Source organism: Astatotilapia calliptera, chromosome 7, assembly GCF_900246225.1.
Source record: "Astatotilapia calliptera chromosome 7, fAstCal1.2, whole genome shotgun sequence".
NCBI lineage: Eukaryota > Metazoa > Chordata > Actinopteri > Cichliformes > Cichlidae > Astatotilapia > Astatotilapia calliptera.
The window spans coordinates 48,286,398-48,313,778 of record NC_039308.1 but is presented as its reverse complement, the minus strand read 5'-3'; the positions used below and the strand labels follow the sequence as shown (position 1 = coordinate 48,313,778).

Here is a 27,381-nt window from a genome sequence, read left to right as displayed (position 1 = left end):
AATACAAATAAGCATTGCTATGTTGGGTGGACCTCCTTTTTGCTCATTCCACAGAAAAATCGCTGAGATATTAGACAGACCTCCATATAAACAACAGCTGCATACTCTCATATGGGAACTGGGAGTTGGATTAGTGTGTGTGTGTGTGTGTGTGTGTGTGTGTGTGTGTGTGTGTGTGTGTGGGGGGGGGGATTTTTAACAACAAATATAACAGCACATACCTTTATTTATATAAAGATTTCACAACCTCTTTTTTGATCTCTGATATTATGAAGTTATGATGACACCTCAATTCTATTCCTAAGTATGTTAATATTTCTTTCCAGTTTTTCAGCCACAAGTACAGTATTGCGTTCGCAAAAAGCAAACACCAATCAGCTGAAAAGGCTTTTATGTAGAAATGCACAATATGTGATGTTTTTATAGGAAAACACTACATAAGTGTTCAAAGCACCCTTTGGAAAAAATTAAACAATATCTTCAAATGGCATTGTCTGGGACTGCATTATAACCATGTGAATAATACTTTAATACCTACTTTCACTAGTTCATGATTAGAATGCCACACTTACAAAATTTGTTTCTATTGCAGTTCAATGTTTAATTCTTTATACATTTATTATTATATTTATAGAATTATGAAGATGGAGACAGAAAAAGGCTTTTGTCTAACATAAAGACACTGACATATAGCAGAAAGCACAATAGTGATGCAAAAGCATTTATTTGAAACCATGAAGAGTTAGCTTAAATGATTTATTGACAATACATCAGTCAAGCATCAGAATAACTGACTTAAACTTAGGTCTGTGAGATAATAGTTATTCCTATTACAATGCATTCATGAATTCATTGCCATTGGGAGTTTCACTTCAGTTGGTCAACTGAGAATCGTTGGTCTCATTTTTAATACTACAAAGTTTTCTTTCTTCTACAAAATGCAGCCCCGATGCTTTACCCATAATTCATAAACAACTGCAAGCTTAGATTTTTTTCTTCCATTGGGGTAAATGAGAACATTTCTCTACATGTAATATAAGAAATAAAAATGCAATAAAAATGTTGAGATAAACATGATAGTGGGGGGAAATTGCCAAAAGCAAGATTCGCAAGGAACCGGGATTTTTCTATAACTGACAAATGATGTAAGCGTTCATGGAACATTCTGGTGTAACTTGCCAGATGCCGTTTTCTGACAGCATGGTGCAGCCTGTATCTTGGATGGATTTGTCTGGCTGACCTTCTCCCCACTTGGTAAATGTCAGACGTTGGTTTTTCATATCCACCTCAAAATTTCCCTCTGCCTTTTTGTTGTTGACACTGATCCAAGCTGCCTTGTAAACATCGCCAAACACTTGAGTCAGTGCGTTGTTCTCCTCCTCGTTCTGGGGCAAAGCCAACTCTATGTGTTGTTGGGAGCAGAATTCGACAGCCCTGGAGAAAGAGCCTCTCTCCTTGTTGGACACAAAGTATTTCTGACCAACTCTCCGGACAAAATGATAGTTAATGGCTAGAGAACAGAAAAATGTAATAAAGCAAACTGTTACTCTTAGGCTTTTTATTTAAAATCAATCTAATGTTGTAGAGACATGGAAAACTGTCACACAGAAATATGATGATGAATATGATGACTTATCAATCATGTCTGAAAATTAGACTTAAAGTTGCATTTTTTAGATGTCCTGTGTATTTGACAAAAACAGTTCTTTGTAACTGAGTTGTGTTTGAATTTGAATTAAAAACACATGATTGTGACACTCACCGAGCTCTAGCTTGGCAAGTCTGTCCTTCAAAGCTCTGAGGTCTGGGCAGCTCGTCTCAGTAGCAGCTGGATCAAACAGATCAAGTTAGTGAACTTTACACAGAGGCCACACTTACAGCTCTGCTGTACCTACAAATGGCCATTTAAAGTTTCTTCGTTTTATGCCTCACTTTTAACCACTGACAGATTTTCTTTTCCAAACTTTTATTTATTTATGACATGGGAGGAATTGTTGTTGTTTTTCTGATTTCTGAAATGATTAGATAATCACTCTGTTAAGCTTACGGGCTCTTTAAACTGTTTCAGGATGTTTTGTTCAGTCATGAGAGAAATATGGAAAAAACAAGTGGTTACCATTTGTAAACTGTTTTTCTAGCTCATCCATCATCGTTGACATGCTGCTAACCAGCATGTAAATTTAGACAGTGATCAAATTACCCCCATGTGAATTATGTTGTGGGCACTTATGATCAACAAATCAGAAGATAACATGAGAAAATACAAAATGCGTGCAGGCATAAATTGTTTTATATACTCCAGCTTTGAGTAAATGTAACCAACCAAAACAACTGAGGCCTTGTGAGAAATTTGTGTGACTACAAATGTTACAGAGAGAACGACAGTCTACAGTCAAGCTTCCCTTTAGACTTTACAGACTATAAATACAGTAGACTTATTTCTAATCCTGCGCCTGCCTAATTGTGTCACCATATGCATAGATTTCAAGGCACATCAGGGGACACATAGCCTTTATCTTTAGAAAACATGCCAGATAACTGAGGTGTACATGATCTAAAGCAATCATTGCAAAAAAAAGGTGTTTAAGTGTAAACTTTACAGCATGTTCCACGAACGCCAGGATATCCAGGTATCCCAGGAAATCCTCGGTCCCCTGCAGAATAGATAAACAGGTAGTGAGCCAGCTAAAGGTGCTTGTGGCTTCAAAATCAAATATATTTGTCTGTCCAAATAAAAAATAAATGATCTAAATTTAGTTCGAAATTACATCCTTTAAAATACTGCTGGAATGAAGTAATAGCATCGGTTATTTTGACCTTTAATCCCCGGTAATCCAGGAACACCATCTCGTCCAGGTGGTCCTATCATCCCAGCAAACCCAGGATATCCGGGATCTCCTTTTTCACCTTTTTGACCTGGAGGACCAGGAGGCTGACTGAAGCTGACAGTGGCCATCAAGCAGATGACGGAGAATAAAAGAAGCAGTCTCATCTTCGTAGTTCAGAACTGAAATTTTGGTTAAATATAGTATTAAGTTTTCCATATAAAAGCCATGTAGCCCTAACCCTCAAATGGAAGAATGATAAATTTTCCAATTATAGACATTCTTTATGCAGAAATTGCTAAATTTAATTAATTTTTTCTAGCTAGTGTGTTGTACTTCTTTATCTTTGTTGTTTTAAAGTGTTTTCAAGAGTTAAAACCATTTGGTAGCACAAAATTTAGTACAATACAGAGATAAACAGGAGAGAACTCACCCCACCAACGAGAAGTGATGTGCTGGGCATACTGCTTCTTTGCTGCTTCCACAGAAAAAGAACTGAGATATTTGCTAGAAGTAATGTGGGAGGGATTCAGTCCACAGTAAGCAGCTGGAACATCTCATTAGGGATTGTCCATTAACCTCCCTCCTTTCAAACCAAAAAAAGGCCACTGTGTTGTGATACCTTAAAGACTCTATGAATCTAAACATGAGAATACGGATTTGACGTAGTTATGGGTGAATGCAGAAATGATAACGTTTGACTTTATGAGGCACAGACAGTTTCTGCCACTTAACATAAAAGGCAACTCCCTGTACAAAACTCAATTTCAAAAAGAATTGTGCACATTTTGACCACACAATCATCACTATAAGATTAAAACATGAGTGCATTATTGTTTTAAAGCTCTCTTAAAATTGACAGACTTAAAAAGACGAAGTTCAACATTTAAGATTAATAAATCAGTTGACGCTGAATTGTTTGAAACACATATTTAAAGGAAATTTAACAGTAGTTTAATGTTTAAAATAGTACACTGAGATGTTGCAGAGGTTGTGTGCAATGTAAATATTTCATTACGTTCACTTCTTAGTGAAAAACTACATCCATCCATCCATTCGCTTCCGCTTATCCTTTTCAGGGTCGCGGGGGGCGCTGGAGCCCATCCCAGCTGTCATAGGGCGAGAGGCAGGGTACACCCTGGACAGGTCGCCAGTCTGTTGCAGGGCTGAAAAACTACAAACACTGTGAATCAGACTTTTGCAGAATCACCTTTAGCAGCAATAATTTGAACAAAGCATCCTCTGTATGATTTCATCAGGCTCTCTCATAATTGTAGAGGAATTTTGGTACATTTGATTAGCAGCATATGGCTGCTATTTGTCCTCTCAACTCCCATGGAAGCATTAGGGATGTGCTTAAAAGACTCTAGGGAAGAAGTCAAAATACAAATAAGCATTGCTATGTTGGGTGGACCTCCTTTTTGCTCATTCCACAGAAAAATCGCTGAGATATTAGACAGACCTCCATATAAACAACAGCTGCATACTCTCATATGGGAACTGGGAGTTGGATTAGTGTGTGTGTGTGTGTGTGTGTGGGGGGGGGGGGGGGGGGGGGATTTTTAACAACAAATATAACAGCACATACCTTTATTTATATAAAGATTTCACAACCTCTTTTTTGATCTCTGATATTATGAAGTTATGATGACACCTCAATTTTATTCCTAAGTATGTTAATATTTCTTTCCAGTTTTTCAGCCACAAGTACAGTATTGCGTTCGCAAAAAGCAAACACCAATCAGCTGAAAAGGCTTTTATGTAGAAATGCACAATATGTGATGTTTTTATAGGAAAACACTACATAAGTGTTCAAAGCACCCTTTGGAAAAAATTAAACAATATCTTCAAATGGCATTGTCTGGGACTGCATTATAACCATGTGAATAATACTTTAATACCTACTTTCACTAGTTCATGATTAGAATGCCACACTTACAAAATTTGTTTCTATTGCAGTTCAATGTTTAATTCTTTATACATTTATTATTATATTTATAGAATTATGAAGATGGAGACAGAAAAAGGCTTTTGTCTAACATAAAGACACTGACATATAGCAGAAAGCACAATAGTGATGCAAAAGCATTTATTTGAAACCATGAAGAGTTAGCTTAAATGATTTATTGACAATACATCAGTCAAGCATCAGAATAACTGACTTAAACTTAGGTCTGTGAGATAATAGTTATTCCTATTACAATGCATTCATGAATTCATTGCCATTGGGAGTTTCACTTCAGTTGGTCAACTGAGAATCGTTGGTCTCATTTTTAATACTACAAAGTTTTCTTTCTTCTACAAAATGCAGCCCCGATGCTTTACCCATAATTCATAAACAACTGCAAGCTTAGATTTTTTTCTTCCATTGGGGTAAATGAGAACATTTCTCTACATGTAATATAAGAAATAAAAATGCAATAAAAATGTTGAGATAAACATGATAGTGGGGGGAAATTGCCAAAAGCAAGATTCGCAAGGAACCGGGATTTTTCTATAACTGACAAATGATGTAAGCGTTCATGGAACATTCTGGTGTAACTTGCCAGATGCCGTTTTCTGACAGCATGGTGCAGCCTGTATCTTGGATGGATTTGTCTGGCTGACCTTCTCCCCACTTGGTAAATGTCAGACGTTGGTTTTTCATATCCACCTCAAAATTTCCCTCTGCCTTTTTGTTGTTGACACTGATCCAAGCTGCCTTGTAAACATCGCCAAACACTTGAGTCAGTGCGTTGTTCTCCTCCTCGTTCTGGGGCAAAGCCAACTCTATGTGTTGTTGGGAGCAGAATTCGACAGCCCTGGAGAAAGAGCCTCTCTCCTTGTTGGACACAAAGTATTTCTGACCAACTCTCCGGACAAAATGATAGTTAATGGCTAGAGAACAGAAAAATGTCAGGGAACAAACTGTGACTCATAAATCATTATCAACAAAGGTAAATAAGCAATTAGGAAACAATGAAAAAAGCTTCATCTCCATGGTGCATTTGTCATAGTTAGATACAAGAAAGGCAAGTAAAATCAAATTTTAAAAACACAGAGCTTGTAGGAACAAGATCACACACCATACCCAAAATCTCTGGAGGCTTCTAAATGAATATGCCAATTCATCAGTCATCTTCAAATGTTTTTAGCTTTGATGTTCTGATCAGCTGTTTTTTATTGCTGCTAACTGTCAATCAACTAACTTTTTCAATGTTGATCAAGTTGTAACATCAGGCAAAAACACTGGATTTATTGTAAATTGCAACAACAAATTATTAACGGATGGTCTTTGAAAGAGTTTTAAATAAACATAATTAATAATGCCTTGATGATGATACTTACCCAGTTCTAACTCAGCAAGTCTGCTTTTTAAGGTTTCAACATCTGGGCAACTGGATTCAACTGTAGCTGAAATTAAATTGTGAGCGTACAACAGGAATGAAAGGAGCTGTGTGGTCTATTTTTCTTTTAAATTACAGAGCATCAACTAATTCACTGTGCAATCTGTCATCAAACTGATCTTGTGCTGTCTGACACAGATTGGACTAATATCAGTATGCTACATGGGATCTTCTCATCTTATTGTATCTTATCTTTACCTTCAGTGCACACTGTTTCTCCAGGGTGCCCAGGAAGCCCATATATTCCTACATCCCCTGAAAGCAAAGAAACAGACATAAAGCCTTCTAAAGTCAAAGTACATAAATATGTGTCAAAATCAAACGATGATAAGAAGTTATATTCTTTACAACATTCTTGTGGTGAACTCATAATATTTTAGACTTTTTTCACCAGGATGTCCACGCAGTCCAGGCAGTCCAGGAATTCCAGTTCGCCCACGTAGTCCAGGCACTCCTTGTGTCCCAGAAACCCCTGGATCTCCTTTCTCACCTTTAAGACCAGGAGGACCTGGAAACTGAGTGTAGGTGATGCGGGCCGACAGGCACAAGATGCACAAAAAAAGAAGTGGGCTCATCTTCTCAGTGAAGAACTGAAATGATAATTAAAAATATATGTAATGTACGTTTTTCCCAGATTTACCTTGGTTTAACTGATTCAATGTGTAACAAAAATGAAATCTGATCTTTCAAAACAGAGATTGTATTAAATATTGTGATTGTAGCTCCGAGGGATTTTCTAGGTATATGTTTAGAATGTCAAGCAATACTTCAAACAATATGTAACTCGCATGATAACATTAAATTTAGTAGAATAAAGCAGTAAGCAGGAAAGTACTTACAATATAAATGAAGAGCAGTCTGTTGGGTGTACTGCCTCACTGCTAATGTCCCAACAAAATAACTGAGATATTAGGTAGAACTAATGTAAGATGGATCGTTCTCTCCAAAGTAAACAACAGCTACAAAATCCCATTTGGGATAGAAAAAAATGTCAGAATGTAGAATCCTCCCTCTTGTGCTGAAGCACAACCTACTTTCCAGATTGATATTTTTTCAGCACTCTTTATTTCCCCACCACAAATAAAGCATGGTTTAAGACAAAAAACAGTCTTTCTTCAGGTATTTGTGCACAGACGAACTTCAGTGTGAAACAAAGTATGGTGACACAGAGCATAGTTTTCATGCAATAGAAATACCACACTCACAAAATGTATGTTTCTGAAAAGTATAAATACTTGGCTTGGGTCTGTTTTGAACATTTAAAACTTCAAACATGTTGAACTTAGTGTAGCAAAGACATTGACAGAGACATATGGGGCCAAGTTGATGATAAAGATTACTAAATGAGCTTCAGATTTCCAGTTTTGGAAACAATGCAACAGTCGTCAACTTGTTGCGAACAATTAACTTAACTCGTTGTTAAGACAAATAGGATTGTTGTGTTTTAATTGCTCATTTGTTTCATAATTTCTTTATCAGTGCATGAAAAATGTCTACGATAATATGTTTCTAAAGTGAATTGCATCTCCAAGGTGGTCCCTGAGAATTGTTGCACAGACAGCAAATCCAAATCCATGTATAGTAATTATGCACAGGGAGACATTATGAATCCAGATAAACAGTAAAATCTTTACTTGTGTCAAAATTTGTGACAGGCACAAGAGGCAGAAAAAAGCAGCTCTTAATGCATCCATTTAACTGTTAGTAATAATTATTGCTTTATTGAAGTTTTGAAAATATCTTTGGTTAAGTAACTGTTTTTGAGACCCCGTTAGAGTCAAAATTTTGTTGCTTCTGGAGTCCAAAAGTCTTCTACTTATAGCCTTTTTTTGTGTGTCCAGACTATTCTTTGACATTCTTTAAAATTACACTTTTGTCTCATTGCATGTTTGCAACACCTTTTAAATTACTGCTAACTTATGGTCACAGCTGGCTATTCTCTTGGGAAGCAGGGTTGCTTCCGATTCCATTGGAATCTTTTAATAATGACTTGAGTACGGAATTATATATTGGTTAAAAGTGGCATATGAGAGAAAACATCACTAAAATTTAATTTCACTGGCACAGGCATTCATTCCCACTTGCACAATTAAATTCTTTGAAAGTGTCCAACAGCGCTCCAGCTGATTCATGCTGTCACAGTTAGTTCTGATCTCAAAGCTGAATTCTGCTCGCTAAAATCAATCTGATCTGACTACTTGCTAAACAGACCTGTTGAGTCAGGATAAAAATGGCAAAAGGGTGATTTACACAAGCACTCCTATGTGTGTCCGTGCTCTCTGCGGTAGAGTATCACTTCCTAGGGATGGGCAAATTAAGCTTTCTGAAGCATTGAAGTACTGCAAAACGGTTCATTACTCAAAGCTTTTCAACACAGTTATCTCTGGTGACATCTGGTGGCCAAAAGAGCAGCTTGAATCTACAATTTGTAATGAACAGCTTTATTATGATTGACCACTTTACAGCTGAACTGACAGCTTCTGTTTGATCATGTGATAGTTCTGTCTGATAACGGGATGATATGGTGCTTCGGACATGAATTTTATTTTTTTTTTATGTTATGTCTATTTTAATAATAAATGTGTATTTAAATCCTCTGTTTACCTCCGTCCGTTCTTGTGATCGCCCTCATTCCCCACCATGTGTTCCACACACTTGCTTAGGTCACACATTTCTCAGTTTGGTTTTTGTATTGTTTAGTTTAGTTCAGCTGCCTTTTTTGACTTCCTTTTCACCCAAATGAGTCTCCATTTGGGTCTATTCCTGCCTGCTTCACACGGCTATTCACAAGAGTATTTGGTTCCAAATATGTTAGGGTTTAGAATTTCAACTTCAGACATTGTACCTCACAGAATCTTTGACATTATTATGTGACTAAATATCAATCTGTGAACAACTATTAACATCATCTCCAAGATCCAACTTTAGGAGACATTTTTTCTATCAGTGTGACAAATTACAACAGGACAAATGGGTGATTATTGATTAGTGTGCTGAAAAGTCTGACTGACTGACAGTCTGACAACTTAATTTCCAGTTAGAAAAATGGAGGCTATAGATTTTATTCTGAGTGGATTATAAATCTCCATTGTAATCACTGTCTCCATCTTTATATATTGATGACTGAATGATTAAGTGTTTGTGTTAAAAACAAAAAATAACGAACTAATGGGATGTCAGTATTTGTAAAACTATAAACATCTACTAATTAGTTTTCTGCAGCTTGTGTTTTAAAGAGCAAGGTGCAGATATGATGCAGAAGTGTTTTCCACTTTATGAAAGAGGAAATTAATTGGTGTCTCACAGTTAGCTTCCCTGCAATAACAATAATAATAATATCTCTGCTATAACTGACAAATGCACTCAAGGAGGCATTTCAGTGTAACTTGCCAGGTGCTATTTTCTGACAGCATGGTGCAGCCTGTATCTCCCCATTTGGCAAAGGTCAGAGGTTGGTTTTTCATGTTAACCTCAAAATTCCCTTCTGTAATGTTATTTCTGACATTGATTTAAGCTGCTGTGCAAACATCCCCCACACCCTTTGGTCAATGCGCTGTTCTCCTGCTCACTCTGGGACACAGCCAGCTCAAGTGTTGATGCATGCAGAGTTCTTATTTCTGGACTACAAGGCGAAGGAAACTCTATCCTTGCAAGAGTATTTCTGACCAACTCTTTGGACAAACTTGTAGCTTGTAGCTGAAGAAAAAAGAAATCAAACAATGAACCAAATTTAAGAACAATTTATTAAGCAAATTTATCATTTCTGTGCATTTGTCATTTTTTAGACTCACACACACGAACAGACACTTTTTTGTTTCTCAAGTTGATCCAGGCCTTTTTGTAAATATATCCAAAAACTTGATTTAGTATGGTGTTCTCTTCCTCATTCTTGTGCAAAGTCAGCTCTGTGACGTGTTTGTAAAAACTGCTTTATTTAATCTTTTTCATCCCTAACAGTGGACAAAACATATTGTGCGGAAGAAAAGTCACATGGCGCCTGAAATTACCCTTTTATGTGACCAAGGGAGCAGCCCCATTCACTTATGTGAATGTGGCTACTTCATAGCTTAAATAGTGGTCTTGGTGACTTGCTCCCATATACCAAAAAACAAACTGTATATGTTCCTCTGAGTTCTGTGTAAAGTTTCTTGAGTCAAAAGTGAAAATAATATGGACCATTTCAAAGTGGTGGCATAAACATAGTAAAGTCGAAGGAAAAAAACAGCATGACACAAAAATATATACAGGGAGTGCAGAATTATTAGGCAAATGAGTATTTTGTCCACATCATCCTCTTCATGCATGTTGTCTTACTCCAAGCTGTATAGGCTCGAAAGCCTACTACAAATTAAGCATATTAGGTGATGTGCATCTCTGTAATGAGAAGGGGTGTGGTCTAATGACATCAACACCCTATATCAGGTGTGCATAATTATTAAGCAACTTCTTTTCCTTTGGCAAAATGGGTCAAAAGAAGGACTTGACAGGCTCAGAAAGGTCAAAAATAGTGAGATATCTTGCAGAGGGATGCAGCAGTCTCAAAATTGCAAAGCTTCTGAAGCGTGATCATCGAACAATCAAGCGTTTCATTCAAAATAGTCAACAGGGTCGCAAGAAGCGTGTGGAAAAACCAAGGCGCAAAATAACTGCCCATGAACTGAGAAAAGTCAAGCGTGCAGCTGCCAAGATGCCACTTGCCACCAGTTTGGCCATATTTCAGAGCTGCAACATCACTGGAGTGCCCAAAAGCACAAGGTGTGCAATACTCAGAGACATGGCCAAGGTAAGAAAGGCTGAAAGACGACCACCACTGAACAAGACACACAAGCTGAAACGTCAAGACTGGGCCAAGAAATATCTCAAGACTGGTTTTTCTAAGGTTTTATGGACTGATGAAATGAGAGTGAGTCTTGATGGGCCAGATGGATGGGCCCGTGGCTGGATTGGTAAAGGGCAGAGAGCTCCAGTCCGACTCAGACGCCAGCAAGGTGGAGGTGGAGTACTGGTTTGGGCTGGTATTATCAAAGATGAGCTTGTGGGGCCTTTTTGGGTTGAGGATGGAGTCAAGCTCAACTCCCAGTCCTACTGCCAGTTTCTGGAAGACACCTTCTTCAAGCAGTGGTACAGGAAGAAGTCTGCATCCTTCAAGAAAAACATGATTTTCATGCAGGACAATGCTCCATCACACGCGTCCAAGTACTCCACAGCGTGGCTGGCAAGAAAGGGTATAAAAGAAGAAAAACTAATGACATGGCCTCCTTGTTCACCTGATCTGAACCCCATTGAGAACCTGTGGTCCATCATCAAATGTGAGATTTACAAGGAGGGAAAACAGTACACCTCTCTGAACAGTGTCTGGGAGGCTGTGGTTGCTGCTGCACGCAATGTTGATGGTGAACAGATCAAAACACTGACAGAATCCATGGATGGCAGGCTTTTGAGTGTCCTTGCAAAGAAAGGTGGCTATATTGGTCGCTGATTTGTTTTTGTTTTGTTTTTGAATGTCAGAAATGTATATTTGTGAATGTGGAGATGTTATATTGGTTTCACTGGTAAAAATAAATAATTGAAATGGGTATATATTTGTTTTTTGTTAAGTTGCCTAAGAATTATGCACAGTAATAGTCACCTGCACACACAGATATCCCCCTAAAATAGCTAAAACTAAAAACAAACTAAAAACTACTTCCAAAAACATTCAGCTTTGATATTAATGAGTTTTTTGGGTTCATTGAGAACATGGTTGTTGTTCAATAATAAAATCATTCCTCAAAAATACAACTTGCCTAATAATTCTGCACTCCCTGTAAAAGTTGCATTCTGTCATTGGGCATACCCATGGGTCCGAGTACATCTCCTAAAAAACGACCTTGCACTGTAATCCCTCCTCCACCAAATTTCCACTTTGCACAATGCAGTCAGACAAATGCCATTGTCTTGGCATCTGCCAAACCCAGACTCTCCCACCCATCAGATGGAGAAGCATGATTTGTCACTCTAGAGAAAATGTCTCCACTGCTCTACAGTCCAGTAGCAGCAGGCTTTACACAACAGCATCCGACACTTTGCATTGTGCTTGGTGATGTAAGGATGCGCTGCTCAGCCATGGAAACCCATTCCATGAAGCTCTCTACATACTGATCTTGAGCTAATCTGAAGGCCACATGAAGTTTGGAGGTCTGTAGCAATTGACTCTGAGTTGCTGTCATTGCAAATACTTCTTCTTTGTTACAATACCATTAACAGTTGACTGTGGAATATTTAGTTAGGTAATATTCTATCATGATACCTCACCGGAAGTCACTGAGCTCCTGAGAGCAACCCATTCTTTCATAATTGTTTGTATAAGCAGTCTACAGCCTAGCTGTCTGACTTTATACACTTGTTGCCATGGAAGTGATTGATCCAGTGATTTGGATGGGTGACGGAATACTTTTAGCAATGTAGTGCATTTATGAATATGCTTAGGCAAAAGGAAATATTTTGTAAAACAAAAGCTGAAAAATTTAGCCCATGAAGTAGTTTTTCTAATGTAAAGACACCCTGCATTAACTACGGAAGAGGATTAGGGCCACTGGAAAAAAAAAAGGAAAGAATTCTGACTTTGAAGTCAGAATTCTGAAAAAAAAGTCAGAATTCTGAGATTAAAGTCAGAATTCTGAGAAAAAAGTCAGAATTCTGACTTTTTTCAGAATTCTGAGAAAAAAGTCAGAATTCTGAGATTAAAGTCAGAATTCTGAGAAAAAAGTCAGAATTCTGACTTTAATCTCAGAATTCTGAGATTAAAGTCAGAATTGTTTTTTTTTTTTCCAGTGGCCCTAATCCTCTTCCGTAATTAACAGATGATTTAGATGAACTGATGTAAATTAAACATAAAAGGTATCATGTCTGAATAAGGAACATAAGGATCATTTTGATCTTTTTTCATTGCTTTCTCACTTTTGGCATTACATAATCTTTAGTTGCCATCACACACAAGAAGGCTGAAACAGAGTTAGATTAAGCATGCAAAGCTGAAAATACACATATACACATAAATGTGGGATTTATGTTTGTTTGTTTTGGGAGTTTTTTGCAGTTCTTCTCATGAGACATTTCTATAACTGACAAATGATGTGGACATTGAGAGAACATTCATGTGTCACTTGCCAGGAACCGTTTTCTGACAGCATTGTGCAGCCTGTATCCTCAATGGATTTGTCTGGCTGCCCTTCTCCCCAATTTTTAAAGGTCAAAGGTTGATTTTTCATGTCAGTTTTAAACTCCCCCTCAGCTTTTTTATTGTTCACATTGATCCAGGCTTTGGCTCTGAATTTGCCATGAACTTGAGTCAGTGCGTTGTTCTCCTCCGCGTTCTGTGGCAACGCCAGCTCTAAACCACGTTGGCTGCAAAACACTACAGCCTCTGAGAAACTGCCTCTGTGCTTGTTGGAGACAAAGTATTTTTGATCAACTATTTGGACAAAATCATAGTTTACAGCTGAAAAAAAGCACAGAAAAGTAAAATTAGAAAAAAGACATTTACTTCAGAATCAGAATCAGAATCAGAATACTTTATTGATCCCTGGGGGAAATTATTTTTTGTTACAGTGCTCCATTTTAAACCATTTAAACCAATTACTTGTAGGCAATCTTAAGGATATGTTTTCTGGCAAAATAATTGTTGCCTTTTCTAAAGCTTATCTAAAGATTCTTATTCAGTTAAATTTTATTTTACTAATATACCATGAATTGTCTCAAAAAAGAAACTTGGATTTTGAAGTAAAACCTCTAAATATGAGAATTTTATTAATGTTAATCAATAATATGTTCTTTACAGCTACTGCATTGGCATTGGAAAATTATTTTGTTACTGTTTATCAATATAGTTTTTACAGTGTTGACTTCAGGTTATTATTGTTGCAAACTGGTGGTATTTTAATAAAATAAAATTAAAAACTGACTATGTAGTCTTTTCTTTATCAATTTAAAGAATGCTGTTTATTATACTATTATTGATTACAATAGTGATGTGACCTCTTAGCTTCATTCAGTGACAGCAAATCTTTGCGTTAATCTGAACAAAATAATACAAATAGGCATCAATTTGAGTCCTGACTACAGCTGCTGGTCATCTGCAAGCTACTTTGCAACCCACTACCACACCAGTCCCTTCTGTGGCTGACAACAACATCTTGACTATTGTTACTTATGTCTGGTTTGCTTTAAATTGTAGGTGGGGGTGGTCTTAATACAGTTTTCTCCATTGAAGAGTCTTGTGTATGTAATAGTGATGCCAAACTCCCCAGAACAGAGATATACCATCAAATTTAAAATACAGCAGAAAGAAATAACAGCTGTCTGTTATGCTATAAAATAGCAGTTATGTATTTGAAACAAATGAATATGGATAAGATACTTACCAAGTTTAAACTTGGCAATTCTCTTCATTAGCTTTTCAGTGTCGCTTTGAAAAGAGCCAATAGGATCTGGACAAAACACATTAGAGTTAACAAAGTGTGTATTTATTCATTTGCATATTTAGTTATCTGTCTTTTTCCACGTCTCTCAAAACTGTAAAATAATTATGAAAACATAAGGGACATCTCACAATACAATGCATCTGGTGCTAAACCTGGTTCAGTATATACTAAAAGTTTTGTCTGCATAAAGGTTTTGTCATGGAGTCCCGGGACTCAGTGATTTTGGGTTTGGTGTATTATTATTATTATTATTATTATTATTATTATTATTATTATTATTATTATTATTATTATTATTATTATTATCATTTGTGATCTTCTAGCTTTGGGATTATTTGTGTTCTGGTGCTGGGATTCTGGGTTGGTGCTCCCTCTGTTGGTCCCTGGTGTTAGTCTTTCCTCTGTCTCGTCAGGTTAATCAGGTCCAGCTGTGTCTCCCACCTGTGTATGTGTGATTTCCCAGTGTCCCTCTGTGTGTTTTTATGTTGTGTAAACTCATGTACTCATGACTGGTCCGTCTGTGTTCGTCTCCTGGAAAACTGTCTGTGAATCCACTGTGTCCTCTCCCTGCTGTCCCCCTTCGTGTTCAGGATTGCTGTTAAATTACGTTTCTCCCAGTTTATGGTAAATGGCCTGCATTTGTATAGCGCTTTTCTAGTCCCTAAGGACCCCAAAGCGCTTCACACTACATTCAGTCATTCATCCATTCACACACACATTCACACACTGGCACTTCACACTTAGATTACCCTTAGTTCTGTTTTTGTAATGCCGTCTTTGTGTTTGCCTTTTGCAATAAACCTCCCTCACAACTCAGTAAGTGCCTGCATTTTGAGTCCTCTTTGTGGGATGTGTGGGAGCTGCAGCCCTGACAGGTTTACCAGACATACTTTGTATTAGATGTAGGGATGGGTATTGATAAGATTTTAACGATTCCGATTCCATTTTCGATTCTGTTTAACGATTCGATTCTTTATCGATTCTCTTATCGATTCTTTTTTTTTTTAAAAAAAAGGAGAACACTAAGGTCAATTAGCTCAGAGCTTTGTTTTATATCTTCTCTTTGAACAAGATAGAAATTTAGGAGTAACATGGCCTTACAAACCCAACAGTGAGATCTTGAGAGATCCAGCCTACGGCTCTTCAATAGGGTGTCACAGGGTCCCCAGGAAAAAAAAATTGTAAATGTAAAATAATAAAATAAATATTCTTGTGAGACATATCACATATTGACGGGGTCGGGTTATGTTAAAAAGTATAAATTGTTATACTTTGTTCATTGGTTCAAAGGTACCCCACACTTCTTTTTTTGTTTGCTTGTTTGTTCTGGTGTATTTTTCATTTGAACTGTTACTCTGCCAGAGTACTCATATTTACAAGATGGCATTGAACGCCCCATTGGTGTATCAGGAAAACTATTTTGTACGTATGTTCCTTGAAGGGGATTGAAGTCGTTCTTTTTTCCACCGCAGCGAAGGGCTAGGAGTAGGAGAGGAGCTGCTGTATGTTTTTGTTATCAAATCGATCTGATTGTGAAATAAAGCATATGCAGTGAGAAAGCAACTCCAGGAGTCATCCCTGCCTTAAAGCTGCAACATTCTTCTGTAGCAATAACAAAGTATAACATAAATTGTTCTGTGGCAATTACACAAGAATATCCAGTAATGTCCCTGCCTACAATTAAACACATTCACTTACCAAAAATCGGGGGCATCTGCTGTGGCAAATGGGTGCAAGCCTTTGACCACAAACTTAGACACTGCTCGGTGACATTAGTCTATCCTGGCCTGAAAGGAGACGCTACCGGTAGACTGCAGCGAGAACTGCCAGCGAGCGCCAGCCAGACTCTGTCTCTCTCATCATGGTCACCTACATGTACAGTAATGGCAGGTCTTGTAATAAGGCAGATTGCGCTAACATAATATGCACTGTTAGTTGATTATTTACCTGCCGCATTAACGGGAGAGGACGTGCAAACGTTAGCGCTGCTGCTGGGTTGAGAGTCACGAGTCCGGAGCGGAATTAAAAACGCGTGTCATCGCGTGTTTTGTGAGCAAATGCTTTTGCATATTCGTAGTGTTTCCTCCCTTAAATGAAATATCTACTTTGCAAGTTGCCCTGTTGTCATCGGTTCTCATAAAGTATAATCAAACTTTTGAGCGTTTGAGCCGCTTAGGCGCCATGTTTCCTGCCAGGTAAATGACGCTCCGCAACGTGGTGACGTCATTCGGGGCGACTGGAATCGATAAGGGAATCGTTTGCAAAAATGGCAAACGATTCCAAGGAATTGAAACAGTGGGAACCGGTTCTCAACAAGAACCGGTTTTCGATACCCATCCCTAATTAGATGGGACCTTGACTTCCCTAATAAGCTAAACCATAGTGAATTGTGATTCAACTCCCAAAACCATTATCCTTTCAGAAACCTAACCAATTAAGTTTAGAGACCAAACCTAGAGAAAAACTGAGAAAGTAAAATTAAAACTAAAACAAAAGAAAGATCAAATATAAGGAGAAAAAATGGTCTCAAAATGGAGTCAAGACAAACACCACCAACCTTCTTTGTTTTTAAGATTTTTGGTTTTCACTAGAAACTTAAAAGAGCATATTTTATGGGAATGTAGTTTTCGTGTGTTGTATATTTATGGTTAAACTGCTATTAGTTGTTCCCTTATTCACAAGTTGTCAACACAGTAGGTAGCCCTGCATGTTTTTGCCTTAGATGCCCTCCCTGACACAACCCCAAAGGGTTTTAAGTTTCACAGGATTGAATTCAGATATGACTTGTTAGGTAAATGTATAAACCACAACACCATAGAGCCACTATTAAAGTGTGTGTCTGTGAAGTTCCCTCTGGGATCAATAAAGTTATTCTTATGTTCTAACCTCGTCCACACATTATAATAGTTCCAGGTAGGCCAGGCAGTCCAGGTTTTCCCATTGGTCCATTAGGTCCTGGAAATCCACGTGGTCCTAGAGGCCCTCTAGCCCCTAAAGTGAAGATATAAACACATCAAATAAGATGTGAAGTTCATACCAATGTTTCCAGTTTCTGGTTTTCCAGAGAAAAAAACTTTACCCTGTTGTTGTTTATAAATGTCGTCCATATAAGGTGGGGAAAATGATCATGTACACAACACAACAATGTGAAAAAATCCATGTTGGAGTCAAATTGTTAAATGTTGCCAATATTGTACTTAAATTTGTAAGTCTTGATTCAAACTATGTGATCAAACGTTACAAGGATTTTTTCCCCCTTAATAATAAACCCCTTTATTAAGAAACTGCATTTTGTATTTACTTGTTTTATCTTTGTCTAATATTCAAATTTGTTTGATGATCAGGAACATTTAAGTGTGACAAACATACAAAAAAAATATGAAATCAGGAACGCGGCAAACACTTTTTCAAACCAGTGTAGCTCTTACGCTAAGGAAGTTATGAGGGCTTACTTTTTCCCAAATATATTGTAGATATATTGATCCAGAACGTGGGCCAAATTCAAATCCGAACACATCACCACTTACTGTCACGGTCCTGGCTCGGTGACCCAGTGTTTTGTGTTGTTTATTATTAGAAGTCTGTTTTTTGTAATGTTTTTGAGGCTTCCCATGTTATTATATTTAGCTTCACCCAGTTTAGGTTTTTATAGCATTTTTAGTTCTTCCCTTCATTAGTTGTTTTGCAGTCTTTTGTAGAGCCTCTAATAAAGGCTGGCTTTCAGTTTAAAAGTTCTCTTGCATCTGTGTCTGCGTTTGAGTCCACATTATCTTATCTCCAGTTCGAACACACCTGGGGCACACATGACAACAGAATCTAACTGAAAGAAACCTACATACATAACATACACAACACAAGTGACTATAGCAATAAACTAGGAAACTAACACTGACATGGAGACTGAGACACACAAACTTGACGTAGACAAGGGAAAATTACATGGAGACATGACTGACAGGGTAAACAAGGCAAACTACAGAGACAGGGCACAGAGGGACCAAAGAGACACGGGCACTCAACTGTGGAGAAAGAAGGTGAATAAACATGGAAGCAAGACCGACAACATACACGGGACACTAGGGAAGACACACAGATGCTAGACTAAGAAAACCTGGGCTCAAAAGCGAACAAAGAACTAAGAACTAAACGCATAAATAATTAAAATAGGAAGCACTGGGAAATACTAGACACAAAAGACTAAACAATGTAGAACTATAAAGAAATCACATAAACCTCAAAACAACATTCAACAGTCCAAAATCAAAAAAGCACTGGGTCAAATACCCAGAACCATGTGAGGCACAAATATGTTAGACCATGAAGTAATTTCCAGGAAAATCTGTTTGTTTTTTAATTGAAGTATTTGTTGAACTACTGCTTACCGCAACTTACTGCATTTGGAATTAAAAAAAAAACCAAAAAAAAAAAACAGATCATTGCTTGAAAATGTATTGTGCAGTTTATTTAGGTTTTTTGGTGGAAAAGAATCATACTGATAATGTAAAATTTTTAAAAACCTATAAAAAGTCCTGTACAATACACTTGGCATTATGGGGTTAAAAATAACCCTCCCTGAGAGTGTATTTGGGGGGATGTTTATCACACTCACCAGGTTCTCCTTTCAAGCCTTTCTGTCCTTGTTTTCCAGGTTCTCCATATGCCCCGGGTTCTCCAGGTGACCCAGGTGGGCCTTTAGGACCAGGAGGACCAAAAAGCTGACTGTAGCCCACAGGAACCATGAGGCAGAAGGTTATGACAAAAACAAATGGCTTCATCTTCTTTATGCAACTCTGAAATGTGACATATTGGAAATTATTTTCTAATGAAAATCTTCTTCAATTTTTATGATAATTTAAATAAATGAAATCAAAGAAAAATAACAGTTTGTTTGGTTGCAGGTTGTCAGCTGAATAGAAAAAACTGTACTTTTTAGAGACAAATACTCACAGTTTAAATGACGAATGATATGGATGTGATCCTTCTTTGCAGCTTCCAAACAGAAGTGGCAAAGAAAAAAGTCAAAGTCAGATATATAAGACATCCAGCCCAGCTATAATGAGAGACAGGTGAAAAAAAACAGAGTCTGCCTCTGGTGTCATAATCGAGAGTTCACTTACAACCGATGCCTTTTAAAAGCTTTTCCTTCCACTCACAAAAGGCAAACCACTGTGATCAGTCAAACATGAATAATCAAAAGGCCTGCATTCCTAGATCTGAAATATAGCAGGGTTTAGATTAAAGATAAATAGAATCTGATCAGTAATGTTGGTTCGGTATTGGTGAAAGATTTTCTTATTTACAGTTTATGTTAGTGTTCTGATCATAATTCCAATTGACATTTAGTAAATATGATCAAGCAGTAATTTCACAGTTATTAGAAAGGATAGCCAGATGCAGATGATGTAATTTTTTTAAACTGAATTTTTATAAATGTAAATTGCAAAGTTATTCAGTTATGTTAGTGTCAAATTGTATTAAAATGAAAATAAAATAGAAACTCACCATTATACGTAAGTAGTTATCGTCTAGTTGTGCTGCTTCATGTACAGCTTTAAAACAATTTCAGAACCCAAAGTCAAAAATATCTGACACTCTTTGGAGAGGAAATAAAAACCAGGTGAGTATTTTGTGTGTATTCTGTGTTGGACACAGAAAAGAGGGGGAGCATGAGGCCCAAAGCCTGCCTCTTTTTAGCTAAAACACTCTGAGAAAGACAAATATGTGTATCATAAAACAAATTGTAGTTCAAACTTTACTATTTTATTATATTAAACCACAAAGAACACAGACTTATCTTTGATGAAACATGTATTTTACATAACTGTATAGGTTCAGGTCATGGTAATCTGAGGAGCTTGGAAAGAAAAACCATACGACTGTTTTAAATTTCTTGAAGACATTTTGTCTCTCATCCAAGAAGCTTCATTAAGTCTGAGACCAAATGGTGGAGACTCCCAGGATTTTAAGCGCTAGTGGGAGTTTTCCTTCAAGAAGGTTGTTGAGCCATTATTGATCATGTTCCTCATCACGTGTGCCAAGGTTTGAAAAAGAGTGTGGGTCATTATTACCAGAGTTTTCAGTTGAAACCACTGTGAAACCTTGCCTCACCCTATCATGTGACTTACTGAGATCAACTGACACAAGATGTGAGTGGGCATTAAGGCACCTGAGAAGGGATCTCAAAACTGGATTATAGATGATAGACAGTTGGTGCCTGTGACACAAAGGACCCGGAAGTACACACTGTTAACAGGCTGGTTACATTTTATTTGCAACTTTTTAAATAATTCTGATCAGCTTTCAGCTGACATGTTCATGGTGCAGCCTTTTTCTCTCCTGTCGCAGCTGGTAACTGAAATAGCACGACTGATCACACCAACCAGTCCTAGCTGGTCTGCCACCCTTCTGGCACTGCTCACCGGACACACTGCCCTACCAGTCCTTTGCAGCAGAGCTGCAGACCACACCCCTGCCACATACCCTACCACCCACGAGAGGGAGAGGAAATCAGCCATGACCACCTTGAAATGAAAAGACTGGAGAGCGAGATACCACTGGGTGATTAAGTAGATCCCAGTGGGGATTCAAGATGGTGTCTGTGTGTGTGGCTTGCCATCAGCTGTTACCTGTTTTGATTCTACTAACCCTGCTTATATCTGTTTTTCTCAACAATGTCTTTACTCTTTTGGTGTATGATTTCCAATCGCTATTAACCATCCGAGCCACTGTTGATGGGCAGTATCATATGGCCCCAGGAGGTGAGGATTACCGAGTCCCACCTGTGGTAGAAACCGTACCACTGTTTCTCTGCCGTTATCCACCTAGCCTTCCCCTCAGGAAGAAATCCTACAGAAGGCGAGGGAAACGGGGTGGAATACTGGTAAAACTCAGAAACTGCGTCGCTACTTACACGGCAGCCTCGGACATCAAGTTGTTCATCTCCTGGAATCGGCACCCGTTCCCGATTCCAGGGAGCATTCCAGAGAAGATATCCAGCATTCCAGGGAAAATATCCAGCTTCCACGGTATCCTTCCCCACGTCTTCGCAGGGGTGAAGTGGATTACCAGAATCTTCACCCTCTGGATCGATCATTCGAGCCCACGGTGAATACTACATTAGCTAAACTGGCCCTGGTTAACGCCAGGTCGTTGGCTAAAAAGTCATCCTGAATGACTTTTTCACCGCTCGCAATTTGGACTTTCTCCTGGTGACTGAAACGTGGCTCACCTTGGGTGACTTTAGCTCGTTTTCTGAACTTTCTGCTACTACCTCAATTCACCCCGAACCACGGGCCGGGGCGGCATATTAGCCACTGTTTATAAAAACTGTTTCAACTGTTGTCAGTTACCAGCAGACGCCTACAGCAGCTTTAAACTGCAGTTATTTGAAATTTGTTTGTCTATTCTTGTGCCATGGGCGCTAGTGTATCGACCTCCGAAATATAATAAGGACTTCATACAAGACTATTCTGAATTCTTGACAAGAATTTTTCCAAGTTATGACAGTATTTTAATTGTGGGGGATTTTAACATTCACGTTTGCTGCCCAAACACTCCACTGGCCAATGACTTTTTTAATCAGATAGATTCTTTTAATCTTGTTCAGTCAGTTAACGGCCCAACATGTGAACGTGGTCATACTTTGGATTTGGTCCTATCTTGTGGCCTGTCACGTCTTGACATTGAAATCTGTCACATAATTTTTTCTGACCACATACCTGTAGTATTTGAGTTTCCTCTCTTAGGTCAGCCCATCAAATCAGATGTGCCTAAATACAGATCTCATATGATTAACTCAAATACTTCAGATCGCTTGGCTTGTTTGTATAAAAATTTAAATCTTGCATTACTTTTTTTTTTTTTTTTTTTTTTTTTTTTGCCTGTCCCGTTTGGCTCTTTTTCCATCAGAATTATTGTCTAAAGGCAAAGAAAGATGCCCAACGGATTTACTTTACCAAATTGACCATCCCAGCCTTGCCATAATGGTCTATTTGATTCACCTTTTATTGTTTATTTTATTTTCACTTGCTGAATACGGGACAGACTTGACTGGGGGAAAGAAGGGGAGAAAGAAAGAGGGAAAGAGAAACAGCTGAGAAGAGGGACGGGGGAGAAGAGCAAAAAACAAAAACCAACAGAACGGGCAGAAAAAAGAAAAAGAAAATGCATATATCGATCACCTGGATCACCTGTTGAGAAAGAAAAAGGAAAACAAGCAGAAGAGAACAAGAGTAATAGAATAAACAACATCACAATGATATATGGGAATATAACAGTAAATACTAAATATTAAACATTATTGTGCAGCACATAAGATCAACAGAACACAGTGTGCTTTGAGGTAGGAGCCATAAAGGGTGTAGTTTGTGTGTGTGAGCACCCGTGTGTACACCTGTGAGCATGGACGCGCTTGTTTTTTTAAAAGGTTCCTTCATGTAATGATCTGCTAGAGGGTGTGGGGGGGCCACAGCCCCGTCCCCCAGGGCATGAAGCAGGTATGGAGGAGATCAAAACTCCAGACATCCAGAGGCCCTCAGAACACAAGAAACCAAGGAAGACCAACAGAGGGGCAGCTGCGCCACTGTCCCAGAAAGAGCTGAGGAGAGTCCCGGATGAGGGCTCACTCAGCAGCCGCGGAGCAGAAGCCAGGGGGAGTTGCAGTGACGCGCCCGTGAGCTCCGCTGGCAGCCAGCTGTGCCTGAGTGACCGAGCACCCCACCTCCGAAGTGGCCTGAGCGAGCCCCAGGCTCCAGGCCCCGACAAGCGGCCGCCAAGGAGTGAGCCGGTGTGTACCTGGACGCCCACCCCCAGACACAAAGAACCACCAACGCACCGATGTCTGAGGGAGTCCGCCACTGGCAGGGGAAGTGGTGGTAGGTGGAGATAGGCCTCTAAACCTTGGAGGGCCTGAGATGTCCCCAGAGAGGTGGCGTCTGATACCCAACCTGACATATAGACACAGACATACAGGCACACACAGATAAAAACATCCATTCCCACCCTCATGCTCTCATATGCACTTGCTCCACACTCAACCAACGTGGAGACAGACATAAAGAGACGCTGTACACACGATCACACTCCCCAAGCGTACTCTACGAACCAGGTCTAGGTACCCTTGCCCCTGGAGGGGGGAACTGCACCCAGACCCAGGTGGTGTTACCCTTTTCCCTGCGGTGGGGAGAGCCAGACCGCCCCGACTCCGCAGCAGCAGGGAGGCCCCACACCCCAGACCGCAGCCGGACGGCCATCTCCTCCTCCTAGCCCCCCTGCTCCAGCGGGCCGCAGAGAACGGGGGTGAGAGAAGACTCCAAACCTCCCTCCACCCGCTCATTGTAGTGTTGATGCATGTGTGTTCTAAGGTGCATTTAAAACCCAGGAGGGCATGGAGCTACCTGCCAGAGAGCAGCAGGTAAGCGCATAGTCCCTCCTGCTAGCCCTCCATGTCTACGTGTATTTAAAATTGAGAGGTGGGCAACGACGCCAGGGGTGAGGTGTACACCCTGATGGTAATTTGGATTCCGTGTGTCGTGCCCACCCCCAAGATCCTATATGTATGTGTAATGAGAGTGTGAGCAATGTGAATGTCTAAGTTGTGGGATAAAATTGAGGCAGAGGCAGCCAGAAGGGGACAGAGGGGGGGGGGGGGGGGGGGGGGTAGCCTCCTCTGCACCCTGGTGACATACCCCTACTCCAAGGCCCTGCATGTGTGGGTGGTTGTGGTGGAGCGGGAAGAGGGAGGCAGCTGGAGATGGGGAGGGAAAGAAGGGAGGGGCAAGTGACCCCTCCCTGGGGCCAGCTCCCCCGCTGACCCCAGTAGGCACCCCCATACTCCGCGACCCGCCAGGGAAAGGGGGCCCAGGCCCATCCAGACCGGGGCCCAGTGCAGCAGCACCTCCGGGCCCCACAGAGCCCGGGACAGTCCACCCAACCCCACCACAGAGAAAACTGCACCCACCCCACCATCCACTCATCTTCCAGACTACATAAGACAATAGATGCCCAGGCTGAGATCTTCCTCCACCTCTCCTGTATCTCCCCCTCCTGCAGAGAGAGTTCCTGAAGAGCGGAAAGCTCCTGCAAGATGTGACAATCTCCCCCACCAGTTGAAGAGCCCCCCAGGTGGCTCGACGCACCGGCGCCCTGCGCCAGGGCTGGGCCCCCATGCACCCACCCGCCCACAACCCCGGCAACACACCAACCAGGACCCAAGCCCCTGAGGCCCGGCCAGGGCCCCAGCCCAGAGACGGAGCGCCCCCAGAACCTCACGCCCATCCCGGACCCACCCAGGGGCAGCCAGGCTACCAGGTCAGTAACCCACGTCCGTCAGCACAGACCCTCCCCTAGCCCCGCTGCACGCAGCCACGAGGAAACAGTCACCTGAGAGCCAACAGAGCCCCTAACCGGACATGACTGCTACCCCGGATTGAGCCCCCCAAGGAAGATGCCTCTGGGGAACCCCCCGACGCCCTAGGCCTGTCCCTACCCCCACACCAATCACAACAGTGAAGGCGGGACCAAACTATGACCCCCCACCCCCACTAGGTGATGGAGCTGATCAAAGGAGCCCAGAGCAATTGATCTGGTGTGGTGGCAGAGGCTGTATCAAGACTAATGTAATCTAATAGATAATTTCTATATTGGTTAGAATTAAGATTATTTTTATTTTTCCAGTTCATGAGGACTGTTTTCTTGGCTATGCATAGGGCAGTGAAAACCATATGGACTATATTCTTTTCTGAAGTGACATTATCTAAGCTGCCCAACAAACACACTAAGGGGGAAGTTGGAATGTTACATTTCAGACACTTTGATAAGTCTTCACACATCTCGCGCCAAAACTTCTGAACTGGTGGACAGAACCAAAGAGCGTGGATATAATTGTCTGGTGAATTGGTTTGGCAGTGTGAGCAGTTGTTGGTAGACGTAAAGCCCATCTTGAACATCTGATGACCTGTATAGTGCACTCTATGTAATAAAGCATTCATGTCGTTGGATGTTTGAGCTGATAAATGGTAGGTCTGAGATCTCTAGATTATTGCAAAGTGCTTGTTCTACATCTAGCCAAGGTTCATCTAAGAGGGTATGTTTTAGCCATCCTGAGATAAACTGAAGCCTGTTGGCTAAGAAGTAGTGCTGAAAGTTAGGTAGTTCTAATCCTCCTCTATCTTTGGTCTTTTGTAGTGTTTTTAAGCTTATACGTGGGGGTTTATTTTTCCAAAGGAATTTGGACATACATGAATCTAGAGATCTGAACCAATCTTGTGGCGGTTTAGTTGGGATCATTGAGAATAAATAATTTATTTTTGGTAAGACCATCATTTTTATAGCGGCAACCCTTCCCATGAGTGATATGGGTAGACATTTCCACCTAGCCAGATCATCTTCTACCTTCTTTAAAAGTGGGATATGGTTTAATTTAGTTAGAGCTGCAAGCTTGGGAGAAACATTAATACCTAAATATTTTATATTTCCCGATTGCAGTGGTGTAGAAGAGGAATTATGGAAGGAGCAATTAATCGGTAGGACTGTAGATTTGGACCAGTTAATTGAGTAATCTGATAGTCTTGCAAAAGAGTCTATCAATTCAATCACCCCAGAGATATTGGTTTGTGAATTTTCGAGAAAGATTAACACATCATCCGCATAAAGGCTGATTTTATGTTCCACGTTCTTGCATTTTATGCCCTTAATTACTGAATTCTGTCTAATTGCTGCTGCTAGTGGTTCAATAAAAATTGCAAACAGCGAAGGGGAGAGTGGGCATCCCTGCCTGGTGCCCCTCAAGAGACAGAAGCTGGAGGATGTCTGGTCATTTGTTCTGACACAAGCTGTTGGGGAATTATATAATATTTTCATTACTTGCATTACTTGCAAATAGGCCCACCCATTTAACTATTGACAGCCTACTCTCGCTTTTTAACCCAACTTGTTTGGAAGTACTTGATTCTATTGCTCCTTTCACCACTAGGTATCTAAAACCCAAAACTCAACCATAGTTGAATAATGATACAAGAAAACATAGACAAGTCTGCAGGAAAACAGAACGAACGTGGAAAAAACACTGATTACAGGTATCATTTGAGACTCAGAGAATCCTTGTCAAATTACCAGAAAGCCGTTAAAGCAGCAAAAACAATGTATTTTTCTAAGATTGTGTCCAATAATTATCATCAACCTCATATTTTATTTGGCAGCGAAAATCTTCTGAAATTCTTCGTTAACAAAATTGTAGATATCAGGTCTCACATTATTCTTCCTACTTTTGACCCATATATTCACTCTCCAACTTTTGCCTCTTTTGATTATTTTCAGCCAGTGTCCTTTTCATTACTTAATGAAATAGTTAATAACTTGAAACCCTCAAAATGTTCCTTGGATATCATTCCACCTAGATTGCTAAAAGATGTGTTTGACACGGTTGGTATGTGTTTGCATTCCATTGTAAACAGCAGTCTTCAGTCTGGGTCTGTTCCCCCTGACTTTAAACATGCAGTGGTGGAACCTATCCTTAAAAAGCAGAACCTGGACCCAACTGTTCTATCAAATTATAGACCAATCTCCAAATTGCCTTTTCCGTCAAAAGTTCTGGAGAAAGTTGTCCTCCTCCAGCTCCAGACCTTTTTAGATTATCACGGCATTGGTGAAGTATTCCAGTCTGGTTTTAAAACGCATCATAGCACTGAAACTGCTCTTTTAAAAGTTTCT

General features: G+C 39.8%; 3 protein-coding genes across 3 annotated transcripts; all 3 read right to left on the bottom strand.

The window, feature by feature from the left end:
* Window positions 1-705: 705 nt before the first annotated feature.
* Window positions 706-3,344, bottom strand: LOC113026448 (mannose-binding protein C-like). Its single transcript, XM_026175256.1, has 5 exons — window positions 3,259-3,344; window positions 2,818-3,007; window positions 2,601-2,654; window positions 1,763-1,828; window positions 706-1,510 (listed from the first exon to the last, which is right to left on the bottom strand). Exons 2-5 carry the CDS (start codon window positions 2,990-2,992, stop codon window positions 1,128-1,130), a joined length of 678 nt encoding a protein of 225 aa, XP_026031041.1. The 5' UTR covers window positions 2,993-3,007; window positions 3,259-3,344; the 3' UTR covers window positions 706-1,127.
* Window positions 3,345-4,897: 1,553 nt separating this feature from the next.
* LOC113026445 (mannose-binding protein C-like) lies at window positions 4,898-7,173 on the bottom strand. Its single transcript, XM_026175252.1, has 5 exons — window positions 7,051-7,173; window positions 6,603-6,801; window positions 6,410-6,466; window positions 6,153-6,218; window positions 4,898-5,702 (listed from the first exon to the last, which is right to left on the bottom strand). Exons 2-5 carry the CDS (start codon window positions 6,784-6,786, stop codon window positions 5,320-5,322), a joined length of 690 nt encoding a protein of 229 aa, XP_026031037.1. The 5' UTR covers window positions 6,787-6,801; window positions 7,051-7,173; the 3' UTR covers window positions 4,898-5,319.
* Window positions 7,174-13,028: 5,855 nt separating this feature from the next.
* On the bottom strand, window positions 13,029-19,662 carry LOC113026443 (collectin-11-like). The gene is made up of 5 exons (XM_026175250.1): window positions 19,621-19,662; window positions 19,283-19,463; window positions 17,560-17,664; window positions 14,614-14,679; window positions 13,029-13,691 (listed from the first exon to the last, which is right to left on the bottom strand). The coding sequence occupies exons 2-5, from the start codon at window positions 19,446-19,448 to the stop codon at window positions 13,309-13,311; spliced, it is 720 nt and encodes a 239-aa protein (XP_026031035.1). The 5' UTR covers window positions 19,449-19,463; window positions 19,621-19,662; the 3' UTR covers window positions 13,029-13,308.
* Between the last annotated feature and the right edge of the window lie 7,719 nt (window positions 19,663-27,381).

Coding starts and splice junctions, on each gene's coding strand:
- LOC113026448 (XM_026175256.1), bottom strand. CDS start 2,992: ATGAGACTGCTTCTTTTATTCTCCGTCATCTGCTTGATGGCCACTGTC. Junction 2,655..2,817: donor TGGATTACCGGGGATTAAAG/GTCAAAATAACC, acceptor TCTATTCTGCAG/GGGACCGAGGATTTCCTGGG. Junction 1,511..1,762: donor ACTTGCCAAGCTAGAGCTCG/GTGAGTGTCACA, acceptor TCTGTTCTCTAG/CCATTAACTATCATTTTGTC.
- LOC113026443 (XM_026175250.1), bottom strand. CDS start 19,448: ATGAAGCCATTTGTTTTTGTCATAACCTTCTGCCTCATGGTTCCTGTG. Junction 17,665..19,282: donor AGGCTTGAAAGGAGAACCTG/GTGAGTGTGATA, acceptor TCTTCACTTTAG/GGGCTAGAGGGCCTCTAGGA. Junction 13,692..14,613: donor AATTGCCAAGTTTAAACTTG/GTAAGTATCTTA, acceptor GCTTTTTTTCAG/CTGTAAACTATGATTTTGTC.
- LOC113026445 (XM_026175252.1), bottom strand. CDS start 6,786: ATGAGCCCACTTCTTTTTTTGTGCATCTTGTGCCTGTCGGCCCGCATC. Junction 6,219..6,409: donor AGAAACAGTGTGCACTGAAG/GTAAAGATAAGA, acceptor ATTTAATTTCAG/CTACAGTTGAATCCAGTTGC. Junction 5,703..6,152: donor ACTTGCTGAGTTAGAACTGG/GTAAGTATCATC, acceptor TCTGTTCTCTAG/CCATTAACTATCATTTTGTC.